The sequence below is a fragment of the Apodemus sylvaticus genome, chromosome 19 (assembly GCF_947179515.1).
Source record: "Apodemus sylvaticus chromosome 19, mApoSyl1.1, whole genome shotgun sequence".
In the NCBI taxonomy this organism is placed as follows: domain Eukaryota; kingdom Metazoa; phylum Chordata; class Mammalia; order Rodentia; family Muridae; genus Apodemus; species Apodemus sylvaticus.
The window spans coordinates 34,260,537-34,279,051 of NC_067490.1; the positions used below are offsets into that span (position 1 = coordinate 34,260,537).

The following is an 18,515-nucleotide window of genomic DNA, read 5'->3' on the forward strand; positions in this document are numbered from 1 at the left end:
AGAAAATGGAACCAATGAGGTCCCTACACGTGGATGAACAGATACACAACAGATAGTAATATATAGAATAGAATATTATTGGGTCTTAACAAGGAAGGAATGTAACACATTCTTCAGCATGAATAAACTTGGAGAACATTTTATAATAAAATAAGTATAGTAAAACAAGCCAGCCACGAGTAGGCAACATCGTATGAAATGTATTACATGAAATGCAAAGGCAGTAAACCTTCCAAGACACAGAAAGTGGTGGAGAAGGACTGCCATGAGGTGGCGTGAACAGTGACTGGAAAGAGATGTAATGGGTACAGAGATACTTGTTCAGTTCTGGGATCGTCAAATTAACAGTCTGGATGGACTTCATACTAAAAAGTTACACATGCAGACATGTGATGTTATAATGTTAAATTTTATATTTTTATATTTGTCCACACTTTATAAAAATAAAGTTTTAAAACTTTATGAACATTTCTGTTTTATAGAAAGTATTTCCAGTCTTCTTCACAATCCCATTCTCCCAATGTATTCACATAATAGATTACAAACAAATTTGTTTAACCTGGAGAATAAAAGTAATTTTCATGTTAGTGTATTTAGTACTGCATGTGTCATACATAAGCTGTGAACATGTTTCCTTAGCTTCAAGTTCTTGAAGAAAAGAACAAGAATTTGCAAGAGACTTTGATAGACACAGAGAAGAAGCTTGAGGAGATTAAGAAGCAATGTCAAGATAAAGAAGTACAGCTACTGTGCCAGAAGAAGAAGGAAAAGGAGCTGGTAACTTCCGTCCAGAGGTGAGGAGGCCTTCCCGTCATCAGGGTCTTTAAGTTGCCAATATTATTAAAAGTATGTTCTACTTAAATGGTACTATTATCATTAACATGTTGTCCTTGGAAATTTGCTCCATGACTTCACTGAAACTGATTAATTTACTTTTAATTTGGTGTTTTGAAGCACTGTGCCAGCATCTTGCCAAAATTTTTAGGTGAAAATAGCAAGAGAATGAACAAACAAGTTCAGGTCAGGTCCACAAGTGTGGCCTGAAAACCCCACTGCAAACCACTGAGCACCCTGGTTCCTTCAGAGAGCGCTAAAGGGGTTACAGTGAGGAGCTTTTGTATCTACTCAAGACATGCTCAAACTTGGAAATCTTTATTACAAATTTTTAAAAAAATACATACCTAGGGTTATATTCCTTTTCCTAACCTTTAAACCGTATTGTTAGTAGTCATGGATAGATCTAACTGTCCTGAAAGTCAAACAACAAAACAGCAGAAAGCTAAGTGCAAGACATCAAGTCTTCACAAGTATATTAGTTAGAAGCTTAGGATGTTCATAATAATACCGTTTACTCTTATTTTTTAAATCTGAAATATATTTGGCTTTACTATTTTCTCTTAGATTTCAGTACAGCAACCTGGTTTCTGTCCTTGATGTCAGTTCCCAAAACCATCACAGTTTTGAGTTTACATTTTTATTCTCGCATTTTTTCTTTCCTGTACTTTAATTTTTTATGAATTCGTTTTATACCAACCTTTCAGTCTTAAGAAAACTTCTTGATCTTCACTAATTTACACATTTTATCTTTGTTGATAGAAAATAAAAATAGGGCATGAGTTCTGTTTGTAGGCCACCGTGACCAAGGAAACCTAAACCTGTGGAGCTTGAAGCCATCATAGCAACCCTGGAAGATAACTGAGGGCACATGCCACTTGTTCCTTTTTGTAGAACACTGAGCCAAATACGCTTCATTTGTGGAGATTAGTATAATGTGTTCCAGAAGTCATTCTCCATTTTACACTTTGTCTTGAGACTGACAGAGATAATATCTGAGAAAATTCCTCTTGCTTTTAAAGTTTATCTTTAACCCGTCAGTATTTATATTGACAGTGGCAGCACTTGATGTTGGAAGGATGAAATGGTATTGAAGATTCCTTGTCTCTAGATCCTGTATTTCAAAGGATATTTCAGCTATCTACTTGACTATAAAATGCATTACATTTTATATAATGTTTCTAATCTTTTTGCTTTTTAATTAAGAAGTTGATAAATTAAAAAAAGCTTTTCATTAGAAATGAACATTTAAGTAACTCTGCTGTTGTGGCGCTTTCCTCCTTTTGGAAGTTGCCTTGCTACATAATTCAGACATGTACACATGAAAGGAAACTTGGTGATATGCCACAACACAGCAGTTCCCTCCTTCTTGTTGGCTCCCTTTTAAACTTTAAGGATTTCATACGTGCATGTATGACACATGTGTCTATTAGTCTATGACAGCCAGGGGTCAGCTTCTGGTAGCATTCCTCTGATTCTGCCCCCCCCCCCTTGGTGTCTGAGTCAGGCTCTCAGTGGTCAGGAAGTTGCCAAGTGAGCTAGGCTAGCCTCGGGCTCTGTTATCTGCCTGGTTCTATTGTAAAAAAAAAAGAAAGAAAGAAAGAAAGAAACCTGCCGCGTGTGCGCGCGTGCACACACATACACAGAGACAGAAAGAAAGAAAGAAAGAAAGAAAGAAAGAAAGAAAGAAAGAAAGAAAGAAGAAAGAAGCAACAGACTGATAAGATTTTTTAAAAAAAGGCCCAAACAAAGCAAAATGAGACAAAAAGTTTAAATAAACACCATTGAGTTTATTTTATATTATCCAGCTTCTCCTGGGCATGGGGTCTGCCCTTAAGTGTGGCTGATAGACCAAGTGGGACAGCGTTGGCGGAAACTGATTTAATTTTAATATATCAGAAGATCTTCCTTTTATTGCATCCTTTGTCATAGCAGCATGGCAAACCTAAGTAAGATAAGTTAACATGGTGGAGCCACAGTCTTATTAGAGAAGGGAAAATAATTCTGCTGATTTAGTAACAACAGTTCCTACAACCAGACTTTGGCCATTCCCAGAGTAACCAAGGATCTTAATCTCTCTATCCTAACTATCTTGGTCAAGAGATACTCTACTGGTCCAGTGTTTAAAGTAATGCTCATCTACAGAAGAAGGGAGGAACCAGGTTAGAGGATACATCTGCGCTTTGTAAGATGGGTGGACTTCAGTGGTCCATAGGGCTGCTCTGACTCGGGCTCACCATTTGTAAAACAATGACCAGGCTCTGTCTAATTATGGGTAAATATCTGTAAAATATATAGCTATTTTATAGCTATTTGCATATTTTCTATAAATCTAATTGTTTGATTAAAATTATTCATGAACTTGATTTTTCTAAACAACAGCTTACAACAAAAAGTAGAAAAATGCCTTGAAGATGGAATCCGCCTTCCCATGTTAGATGCCAAACAGCTTCAGAGTGAAAATGATAATCTCCGAGAGCGGAACGCAGCAGCCAGTAAGGTCAGTAGGTCAGTAGCACCGAGAGCAGCCATGGCACCGAGAGCAGCCAGCATGGCGTCCACGGAGTAGGGGATGCGTCTGAAGGGTTTTCTGGGTGGTTTATAATTTTAGTCATATTGAATAGCTTATAAAATATTTAGCTTGCTTTGATTTGGAAAAGAGATAGCAAATTAATAAATTATAAATTATTTAGACTTAAAAGCCCACATAACAGGCGATATTTTCCTCTAAGTTATTTATAATCTGTCTCAAAGAAAAGTGTCATTAAAAACTACAAGAAAATGTTTTCAGCTTATTTATCAATTATCAAAGTCATTTACAATTTCAAGGATATTTAACTAAGAATGCTTCTGTAAAATAAAGACATTTATAACTAAACTTTAATTATCTTTTGAATTTTCTTGAAGTATTGATGCTTTTTTAAAGTAATGGGAACAATTCAGTCTAATTTATTTGTTGTTTTAGATAATAGAGAGCCAGCAGGATGAAATTAACAGAATGATTTTAGAAATTCAGGTAAGGAATATCTTTTACATATTTCAATGTATCTCCATGTTAATTTACTCTCACTGACTGTATCACCTAAAAGTATTAAAGTACATATGTATATAAAAATATAATATTGTTACCTTAGATTTATAAATTATTTAATATTAATTTGAGCAGAATTCACAGAGCATGTATGAAATTCTGAAAGAATAAAATTTACTAATAAGAGAAAATTCTACTTGGTAAACCAGTTCTCCAAAGGGACGATCAGACTGTTCTCTTCTTTGCTGTTCCCTCTCTTTAATTGGCTGTAGGTAGTTTGTCTCAGGTGCTGAGAACACATTCGATTCAGGTTGCCAGAGATCTAATCATAAGAGAATGGAATATTGTTAGTCTACTTGCCACTTAAGTTTTCTACACTAGCTCCATCTGGAAACATTTACAACCCAACTCTACTCATTTTATGCTCTCTCTTCTCTTTTTAGATTTTTTTCATTAATTGATTTGATTGTACACTCTACATCTAGACCACAGCCTCCCCTCACACAGCCCCCCTCCCTTTCCTCTCTGAGAAAGGGGAAGACCCCCTAGGACCCCCCCCCCCAGCTTATTGAGTAACTGTAGGACTAGGTATATCCTCTCCCACTGAGGTCAGGCAAGGTAGTCCAGTGAGGGGAACAGGATCCACAGGCAGGCAACAGAGTCAGGCACAGGCCCTGCTCCACGTCTGGGGTCCCATATGAAGATTAAGCTGTACATCAGCTGCATATGTGTGTGTGATGGTGGGGTCCATCCCATGTGTGCTCTTTGGTTGGTGACTCAGTCTCTGAGAACCCCCAGAAGTCCAGGTCAGTTGACACTTTTCCTTTTCTTGTAGAGTCCCTATACCTTCCAGGTCCCTCAGTCCTTCCCCAAATCTTCCACAAAACTCCCTGAGCTCCATCTAATGTTTGGCTGTGCATCTCTGCATCTGTTTCAGTCAGTAGCTGGGTGGACACTTATACTAGACTTCTTTCTGCAAGCGTGACAGTATCATTAATAATGTTCTTTTACTACATCAGATTTTCTTCAGAATCCTGTAGTGTTCTCCCCAGTTTCCCATTGATACTACCTAATATTGAGATCTCTAATATCACTCTGTCTCTGTTTCCCCTACTGCTATTTTATTAGAGTGCTAGTTATGGGATGCTCAATTACAGAAATAATACAGTGTCTGTTACTTGTCGAATCCATCTAAGTATGATATCCCCACATTTTGTTTTTATAGTTTGTCTCCCTATGTAACCTTAGCGTGCATACCATGCTTGTACATGTATATATGATGTCTTAGTAAATTCGAGTGCTTATAGTCTTCCTAATGTGCCTGTGCCCATCTATCAAATATGTCCTCAGCTGTGAGGTCTCTACAGAGCATTATTTAATCCTGTGTAGAAGTATACTCCCCAACATTTAAGTAGAATCAACAGTACTCCTTTTAGTTTCTCTCCTAATGACACTGGTCCTCTTTATCACTAAGTGTTGACATGTTATATGTTTATATCTTTACATTTTACTGAGTTTTTTGAGGATTGCACCTCATCTGGGGGATTAGCACTTCCCCAAACTCTGAACACATAATGCACACTCTTAAAAATTTGGAAGCTAATAGGTCTTTAATCATTTCATTTAATTATAGTAGACCTTTATTCATTTGCCAGATACTTATTTATATGCCAGCCTCTATCTATATGATGGACCTAACTAGTCTCAAGTCAGTCTAATGGGGTGGGTTGAAAACCTGGAAACTAAATGTCATGTTGTATTATTTGTTCTATTGAACGGTACTAATTTAAAACATAAGTAGGGTAGAGGGCTTCATGTGCAAGCATGGTCTTGACATTGTTGTAAAGGAGGTAAAATTTGAGCAGAGATTGTAATGAAGATAGCCATAGGGAATCGTGTGTGCACATGCACTTTTGTATGTTCGTGGAATACTAGTATTTTTCCTTTCAAATGACTTCTTTCCATCTGGGTTTACAGATTGTGTAGAGTCTGTTGGCTAAAACACATATGGCTTTCCTTTATTTGAGCTATTTGCGTATTGTTAGACTCTTATTTAGAAATCGTACATGCAGTTAAAACCACTCTTCACCATAAAAAAAATCCTCTTAATAAATGCCAACAATGGCTTATGAACTTAGTATAGATTCTTAAGGCTATTAAGTCTGGAATGTAAGAAAGATTTTGATATTTAACACCCAATTCAATACTTTAATTTTGTTAAAACTTGACACAGATAATGAAGCACAAACAATTGGTATTTTACATTTCACAACAGTCAAATACTTATTTCAACTTAATGGGTCATTCATTTATACATAGTAGGGAGCCACCATTTGAAGCAAATACATTTTTAAAATCACAACATTTCAGAAATATTTTGAAAATTTTTTGTGACATAACATATATTATTCATTTTTGATAGAACAAATAAGCTGAAATGTCTATCAAATTTTCTAGGTTGTCTGCATAGAAAAATAACTAATAATTTGTTATTTATGAATTCATACATGAAAAATAAACATACTATGCATTTGCATTCATAAACACTGCTAAATATTACAAAAGCTCTTGTGACCATTAGGTACAATGCCAGAACAACTCTTTTCTGTTCAGCTGGGTGATTGCAAAGGAAATAAACATGATGTTGGGTACTGCATGAACTGGGCTTGACAATCCAATTTTGTTCTTTAATCTGTTGACACCATAACACAGCTAACTTCCCTTTAACTCTTATATGTCCATGGTTTCATTCAGTGTAGAATGAAGTGATTGCTGTTTTAAGGGATGTGCTCTTGTCCAGCACCTTTAGCACTCACTGTAGGTAGCATATAACCAGGAAGTAGACAGAAGTGTGTCTGTGAGCCCTTTCCCAAGGGACATCCTGATACCCAGCCAGAATAACATGTGAGCATGATATTTTTCTCAAGTCCAGTTTTCCTTCTTGTAGCATGATTGCCACATACTTCCAAGTTCTCCAGATAGAGAGGCAACCTATTTTGCCACTGTCTTAATTTCAGTCTTACATGGAAACACATTAGTTAGTATGTAGTTGTCATTCATGGTCAGCATGACTCTGAGTTGATCCAGGTGCAAAACACTAAGCTTTAGGGGATTGCATTACACAATTATGAAAATAATCTCATTGGGCTTAGTTTTTATTGTTAAAATATGAGCTTTAAAGTATTTTATGCTAATTTTCTCTATAATTTTAATAAAGCCACTTATCAAGAAAATTTTATTGCAATTCTGGATTATAAATAAATAATCTTGTCAGGCTAGGAAGCATAAATCTTCAAATAGATAATCAATTTCCATTTAGTCAAATGAAGTTATAAAGCAATTGCAGTGTCAAAATATACTCAGAGAGCTTTCCTTTGGTACTGTATTGCCTGATGCGATAGAGTGTATCTGAAGCAATTTAAGACAAGTTCCTGTAAGAAAATATAGTTGTTAAAAGGTTTGATTCGTTTTTACCTAACTTTTAAGTCATTAGTCTTTCAGCATTTTATCAAGTAACATTTGAAAACAATAAGTTAAATATCTGCCCTATAGAAAACTGCTTCACACTCAGACTTGTGTCAGCCTTCATGACAGTCTCATCACATGCAGAGACAATAGTGGTGGTCACATTCACAGTGGGTGTGTGCGATTTGCTAGTCAGTATACTGAAGCATTTTTAGTTAAGAATAAATAAAGACTTGCAGAAAAAGGGACTTTCTCCCCTGGTCATAGCTTGTTGATTTCCCCTTGTTGGTCTAACCACAAGGGGAAGGTTGATAGAAACACCTGAGGACCCTCCTGAGTGTGGAGTTCATGGAGGTTCTTCCTGGAGTGCAGAATAAAAACCAGGAGTCAGCTGGAGTGACTCAGAATTACTAAGGCGTCCTCTGTGCTGCTTTGTCACATGCAGCACTTTTTGTTTGTTTGTTTGTTTGTTTATTTTATAGGACTAGGTCATCTACATGATATGTAATTTTAAAACGGAGTAAGGAGATTAACTTTCAGTGTTTCCTCTGGCCTGAGTTCAGGTCACATTCCCTGCTCAGGACAGCTTACACAGAAAGCAGAGCTTAGCTATTAATGATGAAAAGCCATAAAAATGTAAATAAAAAAGTATTGCTTTTTTACCAATACACTCCTAACATATAAAAGACCAATTAGTAAAATAAAAATTATTTATAGCATAGCACTAAATAGAACCTCAATTTGATATGTTTCATACACATTAAAATCTTCTTGCTGTGGCTTCTCTGTCCTTTGGATCTAATGTAGTAGCAATTTCATCACAGAAGTGACTAGGGAGATGCAAAGATACTAAGTACTGAGAATATGCTAGAAGAATTGTGCCTTTTATGGGTGAACGTACTTGCTTTACGATTTGCTGCTGTTGTTGTTTTAGTCTATGCAAGGGAAACTTTGTAAAGAGAAATTGACTGCACGGAGCACTGTGGAAGAGCTAGGAAGGAAAGAAGGAAACCTCCAGAGGTTGACAGAAGCACTGTTTGAAGTGAGTAGCAGCCCCAACTGCCCGAAGGGTGATTCTCCATCTCTTTAAAGTCAATGCTTGCTTTGTACACTAGGTAAAGAAAATGTTCAAATTGGAGGCTTGGCTTTGTTGTGCTGATTAAATTCATTAAGGTCCACAAGAAAATTATAAAAAAAAGACAAGCCTTTATTTTTCTTGTGCTTCTTCCCTGTACATTAGAATTCTATTTTCATGACTTAACTAGGTAAAGTCAAATGTACCCAATCACAGAGTCCCAAAGTGAGCAAATAAGGCATAGATTGAACAGAATCAAAGTCGTCTGAAGGTCCTCAGGGGATTGTGGTGCTGCTGCAGGTTACACTTTCTCCTGAGTATGAGCTGAAGTACTTGACCCATGTCTAGAACATGATATATATAGTACCTGTGTTAGAAAAGTACTAAAGTGAATGTCCTAAAGTGGGGGGGGTGTTTTCTTACATAACCACAAGATGACTATCATGGTCAGCAAAAATGATTCCTTGATGTTTGATAGTCTGTATTCATATTTCCCCACTTCAAGTACTTTTGCAGAAACTATGGAAGACACTATCCTAACTTTGAGGGCTACACATTGCATGTCATTATTCTGCTTTAAAAATTCAAGGTTGTGGTCTTCCCCTGTTTTACTGTCTTTTGAAGAAACTAGAAGCTCATTTGTCTTATAGACCTATAGATTGTCACACATTTAGATTTTCCCATTAGTGGTACCATTAATGGTACTATTATAGGCTTCCTTAATGGTAGGTATCATTTGTCTTTTACCCTCTTGAGTTTCTAGTTAGCTAATTATTGGAGCTACAAGCTACATGAAATTCATGTCAGCTGTTTTTGCTATGAATATTTTGTATTGCTGACATATTATACAGTAGTTGATTATCCTGCTCCGAATGGCATACAAAGACTAAGCTCTAGCTTGGATTTTCTACTATACAGGTATAGCCACAACAAACAGTAGGTGATCTGTGGGTCTGGGTACACATGCCAGCATCTGCTTCCTTGATGGATTTAGCTTCTAGCCAAGCTCATTGCCTGAGTAGGTAATTTAAGCACGTTAGTTTTTCACATTACCTCATTCCGTTTACCTTTAGTATCTAGCATTCTCTTTTCACCTCAGTCTGTTTGGTTATTCTTAAATACAGCTCCAGTTAGAAACCCTGCTAACTCACTTCTCAGTAGCAGACTTCAGGGTGTAGAGGGAAAGGGATCTGGGAGAGGAGGGTGGCTTTTACTGAGCACAGTAAGCCATGAACCTATAGTGCAGGTTCCAGCTTCAGTCGATTCTGAGATGGTGCTGGGTCATAGTTATAGTTCTTCGTGTATTAAATTGTAAAATCTGATTCCTGTGAATACCATAACATATATACTTTTAAAAGTTAAAGAAATGGTTTAATTATACCCAGTGGATTCTCTGGGTGTATTAACCACATTTCAGTTCATTACCCTCATGCCCAGAAGTAAATAGTTGACCAACATGAAACAAACTCAGGTTTTTTGTTTTTTTGTTTTTGTCTTAATGGTCTTTGCTTGTATATTTTAGTTTCTGTTTTATGGAAGTTTTTTTTTTAATTTATTTTTGGGGGGGGCATGTGTGTGTCTTTTTGTAGTTTGGTTGTTTGATTTTGGTTTTTTTTTTTTTCCTGTGTTTTTTAAAGAGAGAAAAAGTGGGAGGGTATCAAGGTGGGTGGGTGGGGAAGGGAGGTGGAGAGGATGTAGGAGAAGTTCAAGAGGGGAAAAGTGATTAGAATATACTGTATGAAAAAGGGTTTTTTTTTTCATAAAAAGAAAAACAATAGTTCCAGTATAATTAAGTAACTTCAGCTACTTAGTATCACAGACATTCCAGGCACGTGCTGCATTGTGGGGCATGCACGCATAGGCCATCGACTGTGAGGCTGCCTGTGTGTGGTCGGTCACTCCCTCTGTCTACTGTGGGCATCTGATGGCACAGAGGAGTCAGCCTACAAATACAGATCAGTGTTCTTTCTCCATACTGAATGTGTGCAGTTGAATTTGGTTAAAGTAAATAGACTATGATGTTTGATAATAGACTTGTTTGTAGACTTCAGGAAGAATGTTAACCTGTATGACTTATTAATACCTTTCTCTATTCTAACAACTGGCTTTTGTTTTCTTTCCAACTGTAGAACCAAAGACAGATGGGAGAGACATACTCTTTACTGGATCAGGGCCATGAAGCAGAGCAGTCTAGGCCACAGGCCGTTCCTAAGTGGCCTCTCTTTGATTTGACTGTGATTGATCAGCTGTTCAAGGAAATGTCGTATTGTTTGTTTGACTTGAAAGCATTGTGTAGTATTCTTAATCAGCGAGCTCAGGGCAAGGAGCCTAACCTCTCACTGCTGCTGGGAATCCGATGTAAGTGGCTGATGACTTGTCCTACGCTGCTGTTTCCATGCTTGACGTTGTGCTTCCCTGTCCTTTTGTGAGTCTCAGTCTCAGTCGGCTTTTGGTTTACCCCATTCTGTATCATTATATAACGTTATGGAAGCTGCAGATGCACAGACATGTTTCCAGAACCGCGTCTATGAAATCACTAGTTAGCAGCGATTTCCCATTTGCTCTTCTAAAAGTGACAGTTCTTTCTGTTGCTTTTATATGGCATTCGCACAGATGAGTGGCCAGCTGTGTATCAACTGCTAGAATACTTGTAAAATAATGACTGCTTTGTAAGCATTGTGTGTCCAATGGCTGAATGTGGGTGCCAGCCATTTCATCTCTCCTACAGATATGCTGCCTTTTTCCTATAAATTCTTTAATACCTTAAAGCATAACATTTGATAAATGCAACATATATTTGTATTAAGCTGGATCAGCAGAAATTTACCTTTACTTTATAGGTTTATGCACATGTTTAAGTGTATGCATGTAAAAAACTTTGGTCAGTAGTAGTCAGTGAACACCAGACACTTTTGGTGGTCTGGGTACTACGGTAAGTACTATCAGTGCAGATAATTAAACATTAACTGAGTTATTAGATCATTGCAGTAAGTGCTGCAATTGAGATGTGTTCAAAGAACAGTGGTAATGTGTGGAATAAAATTGGTTAAGACTGTGGGAAGGGTTGCCAAGGATTCATGGAGTTGCTGGTATTTGACAGGATTGTAGAGGCTTGCCAGGTAAATGCTGACACTTTGGTTAGAATGGATCCCTTGGAGTAAGAAGTTCACACACAAAAGACTGCAGTTTTACAATCTATATTTCATTACAGCATTTACTAACCTTTACATTAATATAATAGAGCTATGCAAATATGAATACTCTTACCACTTTCCCTGCCTCTCCTCCCCAGTATATACTGTTCAGACTTTCAGGTTCAAACTCGAAATCCTTACACTTGTCCAGTCTGCTACTTTGTCAAGAACCAATGAGTTCTTTTGAATTGCTATTTCATGACTCCTTCTGTTAACTATTGGCAGAGTTCCCCACTTAAAATTCCTTGCCTACTTGTTTTTTATGACATCATTCTCCATGTTCTATGTCTACCTTTGTGACTGCTCATCTACAATATTCTGTGGACTTTTCTGCAGCGGTCTTATTGTGTTTAAGCTGGGCATGGTGGTACATGCCTTAAACCCTAGTACATGGGATGCAGAGGAAGGAGGATCTCTGAGTTCCAGGTCAGTCTGGTCTACATAGAGAATTACAAGATAGCCAGAGCTACATAATGAGACCCCGTCTCAAAAGAAAAAAAATTCTGTTGGAGTACACATTAGTCAGTGGATATTTTTATTGGTTTCTTTCTACATTTAGTCCTTCCTCTATGAATACTAGTTTTTCATATCTTTTTATGTTATTGTCATACCTTCCCTCCATACAGATATTCATATTGTACTCTGCCTAAAAGGCATCTTTAGTCCACTGATTAATCATATCTCTTTCTCCCTCTCCCTCTCCCTCTCCCTCTTCCTGTCTGTCTCCCTTTCCCTCTCTCCCCCTCCTTTCTTTCCACACACTGCCTTTCTGTTGCCCATCTTGGTCATCTTTCCCCATCTACTTTTCATGTTCTTGCCAGTGTCTTGTCTAAACCACAAGTTATTTCTTCTAATATAATCCCTGTTGTAGAATGGAGTCTACCTATCTCTGTAGCTTACTTCTTATGACGCTTGCATGTAATTCATGTTCAACTGTTTAACCTCTGGATACTAGTCTTAAAGTTTCTCAGACTACTTGGTTGTTTACTGCGTTCATGAACCACCAATAAATAGTCCCAACCATTTCTCCAATCAGGTGTGTATATCTTTTTCTGTACCAGTGTATCTTGTGGGTAGTAGTGAGTCATCTACAACATACAGTATGCTCAGCAACATACAGTTGTTCATGAAACTTATAGCATTGAGCATGAGTCCTTGACTTCTCTATCCAGCATCACCTTGATCATGGCAAATGTTCATGGCTGCTTAAAAACAGTTGGGGGTGAAGAGATGGCTTGGCGGTTAAGAGCACTGGCTACTCTTCCAGATGTCCCAAGTTCAGTTCCCAGAAACCACTTGGTGTGGCTCACAACCATCTGTTATGGGATCTGAAGCCCTCATCTAGTGTGTCTAAAGAGAGCAACACTGTACTCACATACATAAAACAAACAAACAAACAAACAAACAAACAAATACCCAGTTCTTTGGCTCCTGTGCCAGACAAGTGAAGGTAGAAGTAGTTTGCTTTAGTTGTCTTTGTTTTGTTTTGTTTTGTTTTGTTTTGTTTTGTTTTGTTTTGTTAGGACATGCTTACAAGGAGAAGGTAGAGTAGTGTCATCCTTGTAGTTCAAACATTGGGCTACTCTCCATAAACTTGGTTCAGCTGTTTGAGATTATAGGATTCTAATACTCTAGTTATATATTTTGAATCTAATATCTGCATGCTAGTAAAAACACTCCTTTTGTAATGATAAAATTTAAGATATTTTCTCTCTCTACACAAATAATTTTCATTTTTTCAATTGAAATGAATTGAGTGCTATAATGGAGCTCAGAAAGAGATATGAGAGTACATTCTTTAGACTTTGGTAACACTGCCACCCACCAAGCATGCCAAATATGTGTATGCTATATGAATTTAATACATTTTAACTAACAAGGGTATTTGAAGACCTATGTATAAGATCTATTTAATATCAAATAATGTATAATTTGAATTTAGCCTTGCTGGTAGTCACTGTACAATATCATGTTCCTATAATGAAGGTGAGAATCTTAATATGTCTATTCAAAAAATGTGAGACATCTTCTTCATACTTTGTTTGCACAGCAATGAACTGTTCAGCTGAAGAGACTGAAAATGACCACAGCCCAGAAACGCTCACTAAAAAGCTCTCGGATGTGTGCCAGTTACGGAGGGACATCGATGAATTGAGGACTACAATATCAGACCGCTATGCTCAGGACATGGGAGACAACTGTGTTACCCAGTGATCAAGTGTTGGTCCACAGCAACAACGATCCATTGTGAAATGCTGCTGTGTCACACTCCTTTGTTTCTCTTTAGGATGCACAAGGGAAAGATGAAGCTCCTGCCATGCACTTCAGCTTTGCCGTTGTTACACACGCTTTCTGAAGGAAGTTTTAAAGGGACTGATCAAATCAGGCAAATCAATCACGTTACTAAAGTCTGCAAGAAAAAGAACAAAATAACCTGTATTTTCAAACTACTGATTGTAGGACCAAGCTGTGAACAGGGCCCTTCAGATAAAGGTGTAGGACTTCCTTTACTCCTATAATTTTGTGTATATACATGTGAGTGCTCATTCATTCTCTCACTTGCTCACTGTCTGTCTGTCTGCCTCTCTGTCCATCTCTCTGTGTGTGTGCATGCCCATTCATGTGCATTAGCATATGCATGGACTTTATCCACAAAATAATAGGATTTCAAAGGTCAAAGCAAAGCTTTGAAAGAAACACACTATTCCTCACTTTGCAAAGAAGCATGTATTACATTTTGGAATTTGTATTGGCAGGCCCACTAGATCCAGTACCAAGGTGGTGTTATAAGTATGAGGACAGCAATCAAAATCATCTGTGTTTCAGAAAGTGACAGTTCTGAGATGTGTGGTGGAGAAATCAGCTTGATGCTGGCCCTGAACACAGACCGGCTATTTTTTTCCAGAGTGGTTATAGATTGTGTTAGCAGTATGTAACTTCAATGTGATGATATTTTCATTGGCATTGTAATTTTGATATAAGAAAATCTAAGTAATTGCAATTAATTTCAGCCCTCCCTTACTATTTGCAATTTTTATTTATAATATATATGCAAGTAGAGCCATATATAACTAGTTGAAGGCCTCTGGGGCTTCCATGACTATTATAAAAAGAAAGATGATAGCATAAGTTGGGCACAGTTGCTTTTTATCCACATTTCAGCATTTATATTTGAATAGTGTTGTGCCTGAATTAGTTAAACCACTTTAAGAGAAAACATATGAATTAATAGTAGCATAAAACCATACTTAAATCTCAATGATATTTTAATTTCTTTTATTGTATTTATTACATTACATCAGTTTGTCACGGAGTATGAAATTGCTTAGGTTAGTTCACCTGGAGCACAGGGTACTACTGTGTAACTCAGCTTCACCTGAGCAGATACACAGTCACCTAAACTTCAAAGACGTATCGTCTCATACCATTTGGTTTGTTTAGAAAGATTATGTATTTTACTGCAGCCAGATTTCATTATAATGTTTTCAGTATGGGCATAGCATTGTTCTATAAATTGGTTTGGCTCTGTCTTTCTCTCTCTCTCCTCCCTCTGTCCTTCCTTCCCATTTTTTTTCCGGAAGGACTACAGACATGAGAGAGTAAAGGAACCCTCTCTACTGCAGGTGGAACCTGCAAGGTAGTTCTGCCTACTGAGAATGAACATATACCAGTTTTCTTGCTAAACTTATTCTGGTATAAAGTTTTCACCTAGGAAAGATTTTTCTTAATCTCAATAGGAAGACTTAGTGGAACAGACCCTTGAGGAGAATGCTTAGGAGGACACTCAGTTCAGAATGGGCCTGTATTCTGCTGTCCATAGTCACTTGATAGGTATATTTCAATAGATCCTTATACTAAATCATAGTGACAGATTTGCCTTCCATTTAGTGTTAAATCCACCCTTCTCCTCTTGGGATCTGGCCACTAATAAATCAGTGTATTTGGATGATTCTGCATTCCAACTCTCTAACCAGACAGGAATTAGCCACACTGAGAATTTGGTACTTTAATGATGTGTTCATTGGGTTTTAAGACTAGTACTTTGAGGACAATCAAGAAATTGATTATTGCAAAAAAATATTCCTTGAAGAAAGTATGTCTGCATAGATGGTCCCAAGCTGTAAAGTCAGATACTGGTATCTACATGACTCAACTGCAGGGCAGCAACTAACATGCTTACCCTCTCTGTGGATAGAGTTATCATCATCCGGTGGTGATTGCAGACATAAAGATGCCTAAGCCTATAGCACGAACGAGCAACCACTGCTGTTTTGTGTTAACAGCTTTTTCCATCTCCAGAGTCCTGGCTTTTTAGTTTATGTTTTGACACTTTACAGTTACTGTTTTTAAAACCAATTTATGGTCATATATTTTATTATGTATATATGTGTGTGTATATGTGGAGTGAGACATAAACATACACACCCTGTTTTCTGACCACTTGCAATAAATAAAAGAATTTTAGTTTTGTCTAGTTTTCTAAAACTTAAAGAATTTAATTCACATATCTTAGAGTAAAATATTTAACCAAGAAATTAACAAAGTATTATTGATACATGTCAATTTCTAAATTGTTTAGTACCACTTAAAAGGCTTTTGGCTAGTCTTGATATATGGATTACAAATACTAATCTCTAATAAGAGTCTAGAATTAACAAAGGGCTTTGACACATAGTCAGCTTTGGAGGGGATTTTGGGGAAACTGGAACTGGTTGTGTTTTAGTCATGGTTTTATTTTTCAAAAACATCTTTAAGATACACCTTGTTAGAACAGTAATAATATATCATATTGAAAGCAAACATTCATCATTAGGTCAAGGAAGATGGCATAGCAATTCTACAGTGTTAAAACCCCATTTTGAAGTTGGGGATAGGTTGAAGTTACTACAATGGCATATGCCTAAAATAAAAAGGAACTTAAATTTTAAAGTAAATCTATCTGTAAATTTCCATACTCATGAACTTTTGTTTCGATTATGCTTTTGTGTATCAAGCCTTTAACCTCCTAGGAAATGTTACACAGTATTTTATTTTTAGTCTGCTCAAGCTGAGCCGTTCTAACACAGCCACATAGAACACAGGTAGATTGACAGGTGCCGTGGGGAGACGTGGTGCCGGGAACATGAGCTGAGTCCAGGCCACAATAATGCCCTGACTTTGTATTTGATGACGGATTTAAAATAGTAAGTCTTGAGTAGGCAAAACATGCATTTTGTTTTTAAGAGCATAGTCTCTTTAAATATTTGGAATAAGATTCATTGTTTAATGTTAACATTATATCTTAGGAATGATTGTGGGGTCGTAATTTTGAGAAACTGAGTTTAACTTTCAGAAGCTTGTTAGAAAAGTCCAAGAGCTAGAACATATTGCTCAAAGGGCTGTTGGACAGTTCTAACCTGGAAGCTTGTGTCCAGTACCATCCTTGTTTCTGACTCGGTAGGAATCTCTGCAAGTATAATTGTACAAGGGACTGTTTCATTAAGGGTGTTCTTTTAAATATCAGTAATAGTTCATTGAGCAGCAGGAGCGAATTAAGCGAGTGGACTGTTTTACACGGTACCGCTGAACTCAAGTGCTCCTCTGGTTCCGTGACTGCATATGTCGTTACAGTGATAGGGTGTTCTCTGAATGAGCATGCATAGCAGGCGACAGCTGGAGCCACCTTGTGCCCCCTTTTGTTCTGTTTCTGACAGTGGTCATAAGCCAAGAGAAATTCTCTAGGTATAAAGCATAAACCTTTCAACTTCACCCCCCAAAAACATTGATGGTAATTGCTATATGAATGTATCATACATTTAATCATGAAAGGGAAGGATTTGAGCTTTCTTAAAGGAAATATTGAATATAATAGAATGTACTTTGAAATCAATAAGTCATCGGCAACACCGTTGCAGCTGCATACAGAGAGAACCTTTTGTGCCTTTTTGCCTGCAGTGTTTATTTCTCTTACATGATCTATAAGAATGTTGATTATTGCACCTTGTTCTTTGGTAAATAGACTTAAGAATTTTTCAAAAAAGAGCCATTTCTTGTTAGATGATAGAGCTACCTTAGGAAACATGAGGGATGTATCATATTTGTATGTGTTTGAAGTCCAGCCTTTTCTATATAGAGAGCAGGAAATTCCTTTTAAGTGTATTCATTTGTGTATGTGTGTATTTATATATATTATATATGTAGCTATTTAAGTATTTACGCGTGAAATGGAGCATCATGTTGGTGTGGTGACCAGAAGTAGAGGTGCTAGACGGTCACATTAAAAGCACAGCAGAGTGTGCAATCAGTCACTGACTGGTAGGTCTGTAAACTAGGTTCAGTTTTTGAACCACAGAATACCTCATGTGTAAATACAGTGTTTATGACTTAACTGAAATACAGTTATTGTAAAAAAAAATGTGAAGCCACTGGCTGGCTTATGCCTTCTGAGTTTTTGTTTTTACCTCCTTTTTGGAAAGGAGTTGTTTCTGTTTTGTTATTTTTTAAATAGGGTTTACAGCTAGAAATTTGAATGCCAAAGTTCTATTTATTAAACTAAGAATAAAGTTTTCAATGTTAATGGCTAGTATTTTTCCACTGGAATATTGTTTGTTGATGTTGGAATTTGTATTTACAGAGAAATAAATTTTTTAGAAAAATAATTGTCTTCATGTTGCCTAATGTTGGTATAAGGAGAGGTTCCCAGGACCTAACAGGGAGAACATTAGCCGAAATACCCAACAAAGGGGACATAGAATCTGTAGAGACTATATCCAGTGGATAGGCACAGCCCTCAGTTGATGGGGCCACCCACCCAGCTCAAAAATATTAATCCAGAATTCTGTCTATCAGAAGGAAATGCAGGGACTGTATTGAGTATGGGGCAGAAACTGAAGGAAAGGCCATCCAGAGACTGCCCCACCTGGGGACCCATCCCATT

General features: G+C 37.1%; 1 protein-coding gene across 3 annotated transcripts in view; it reads left to right on the forward strand.

The window, feature by feature from the left end:
• The window catches only part of Cep85l (centrosomal protein 85 like), a 172,993-nt gene extending 154,782 nt beyond the window's left edge, over positions 1-18,211 (forward strand). For all 3 annotated transcript variants that reach the window (XM_052163574.1, XM_052163575.1, XM_052163573.1), the window contains 6 exons: positions 640-794; positions 3,217-3,334; positions 3,800-3,850; positions 8,265-8,372; positions 10,535-10,763; positions 13,650-18,211. In XM_052163574.1, coding sequence (XP_052019534.1) covers positions 640-794; positions 3,217-3,334; positions 3,800-3,850; positions 8,265-8,372; positions 10,535-10,763; positions 13,650-13,813 — 825 coding nt within the window. In that variant the 3' untranslated portion in view covers positions 13,814-18,211. The remainder of the gene's footprint in view (positions 1-639; positions 795-3,216; positions 3,335-3,799; positions 3,851-8,264; positions 8,373-10,534; positions 10,764-13,649) is intronic.
• Positions 18,212-18,515: the final 304 nt, after the last annotated feature.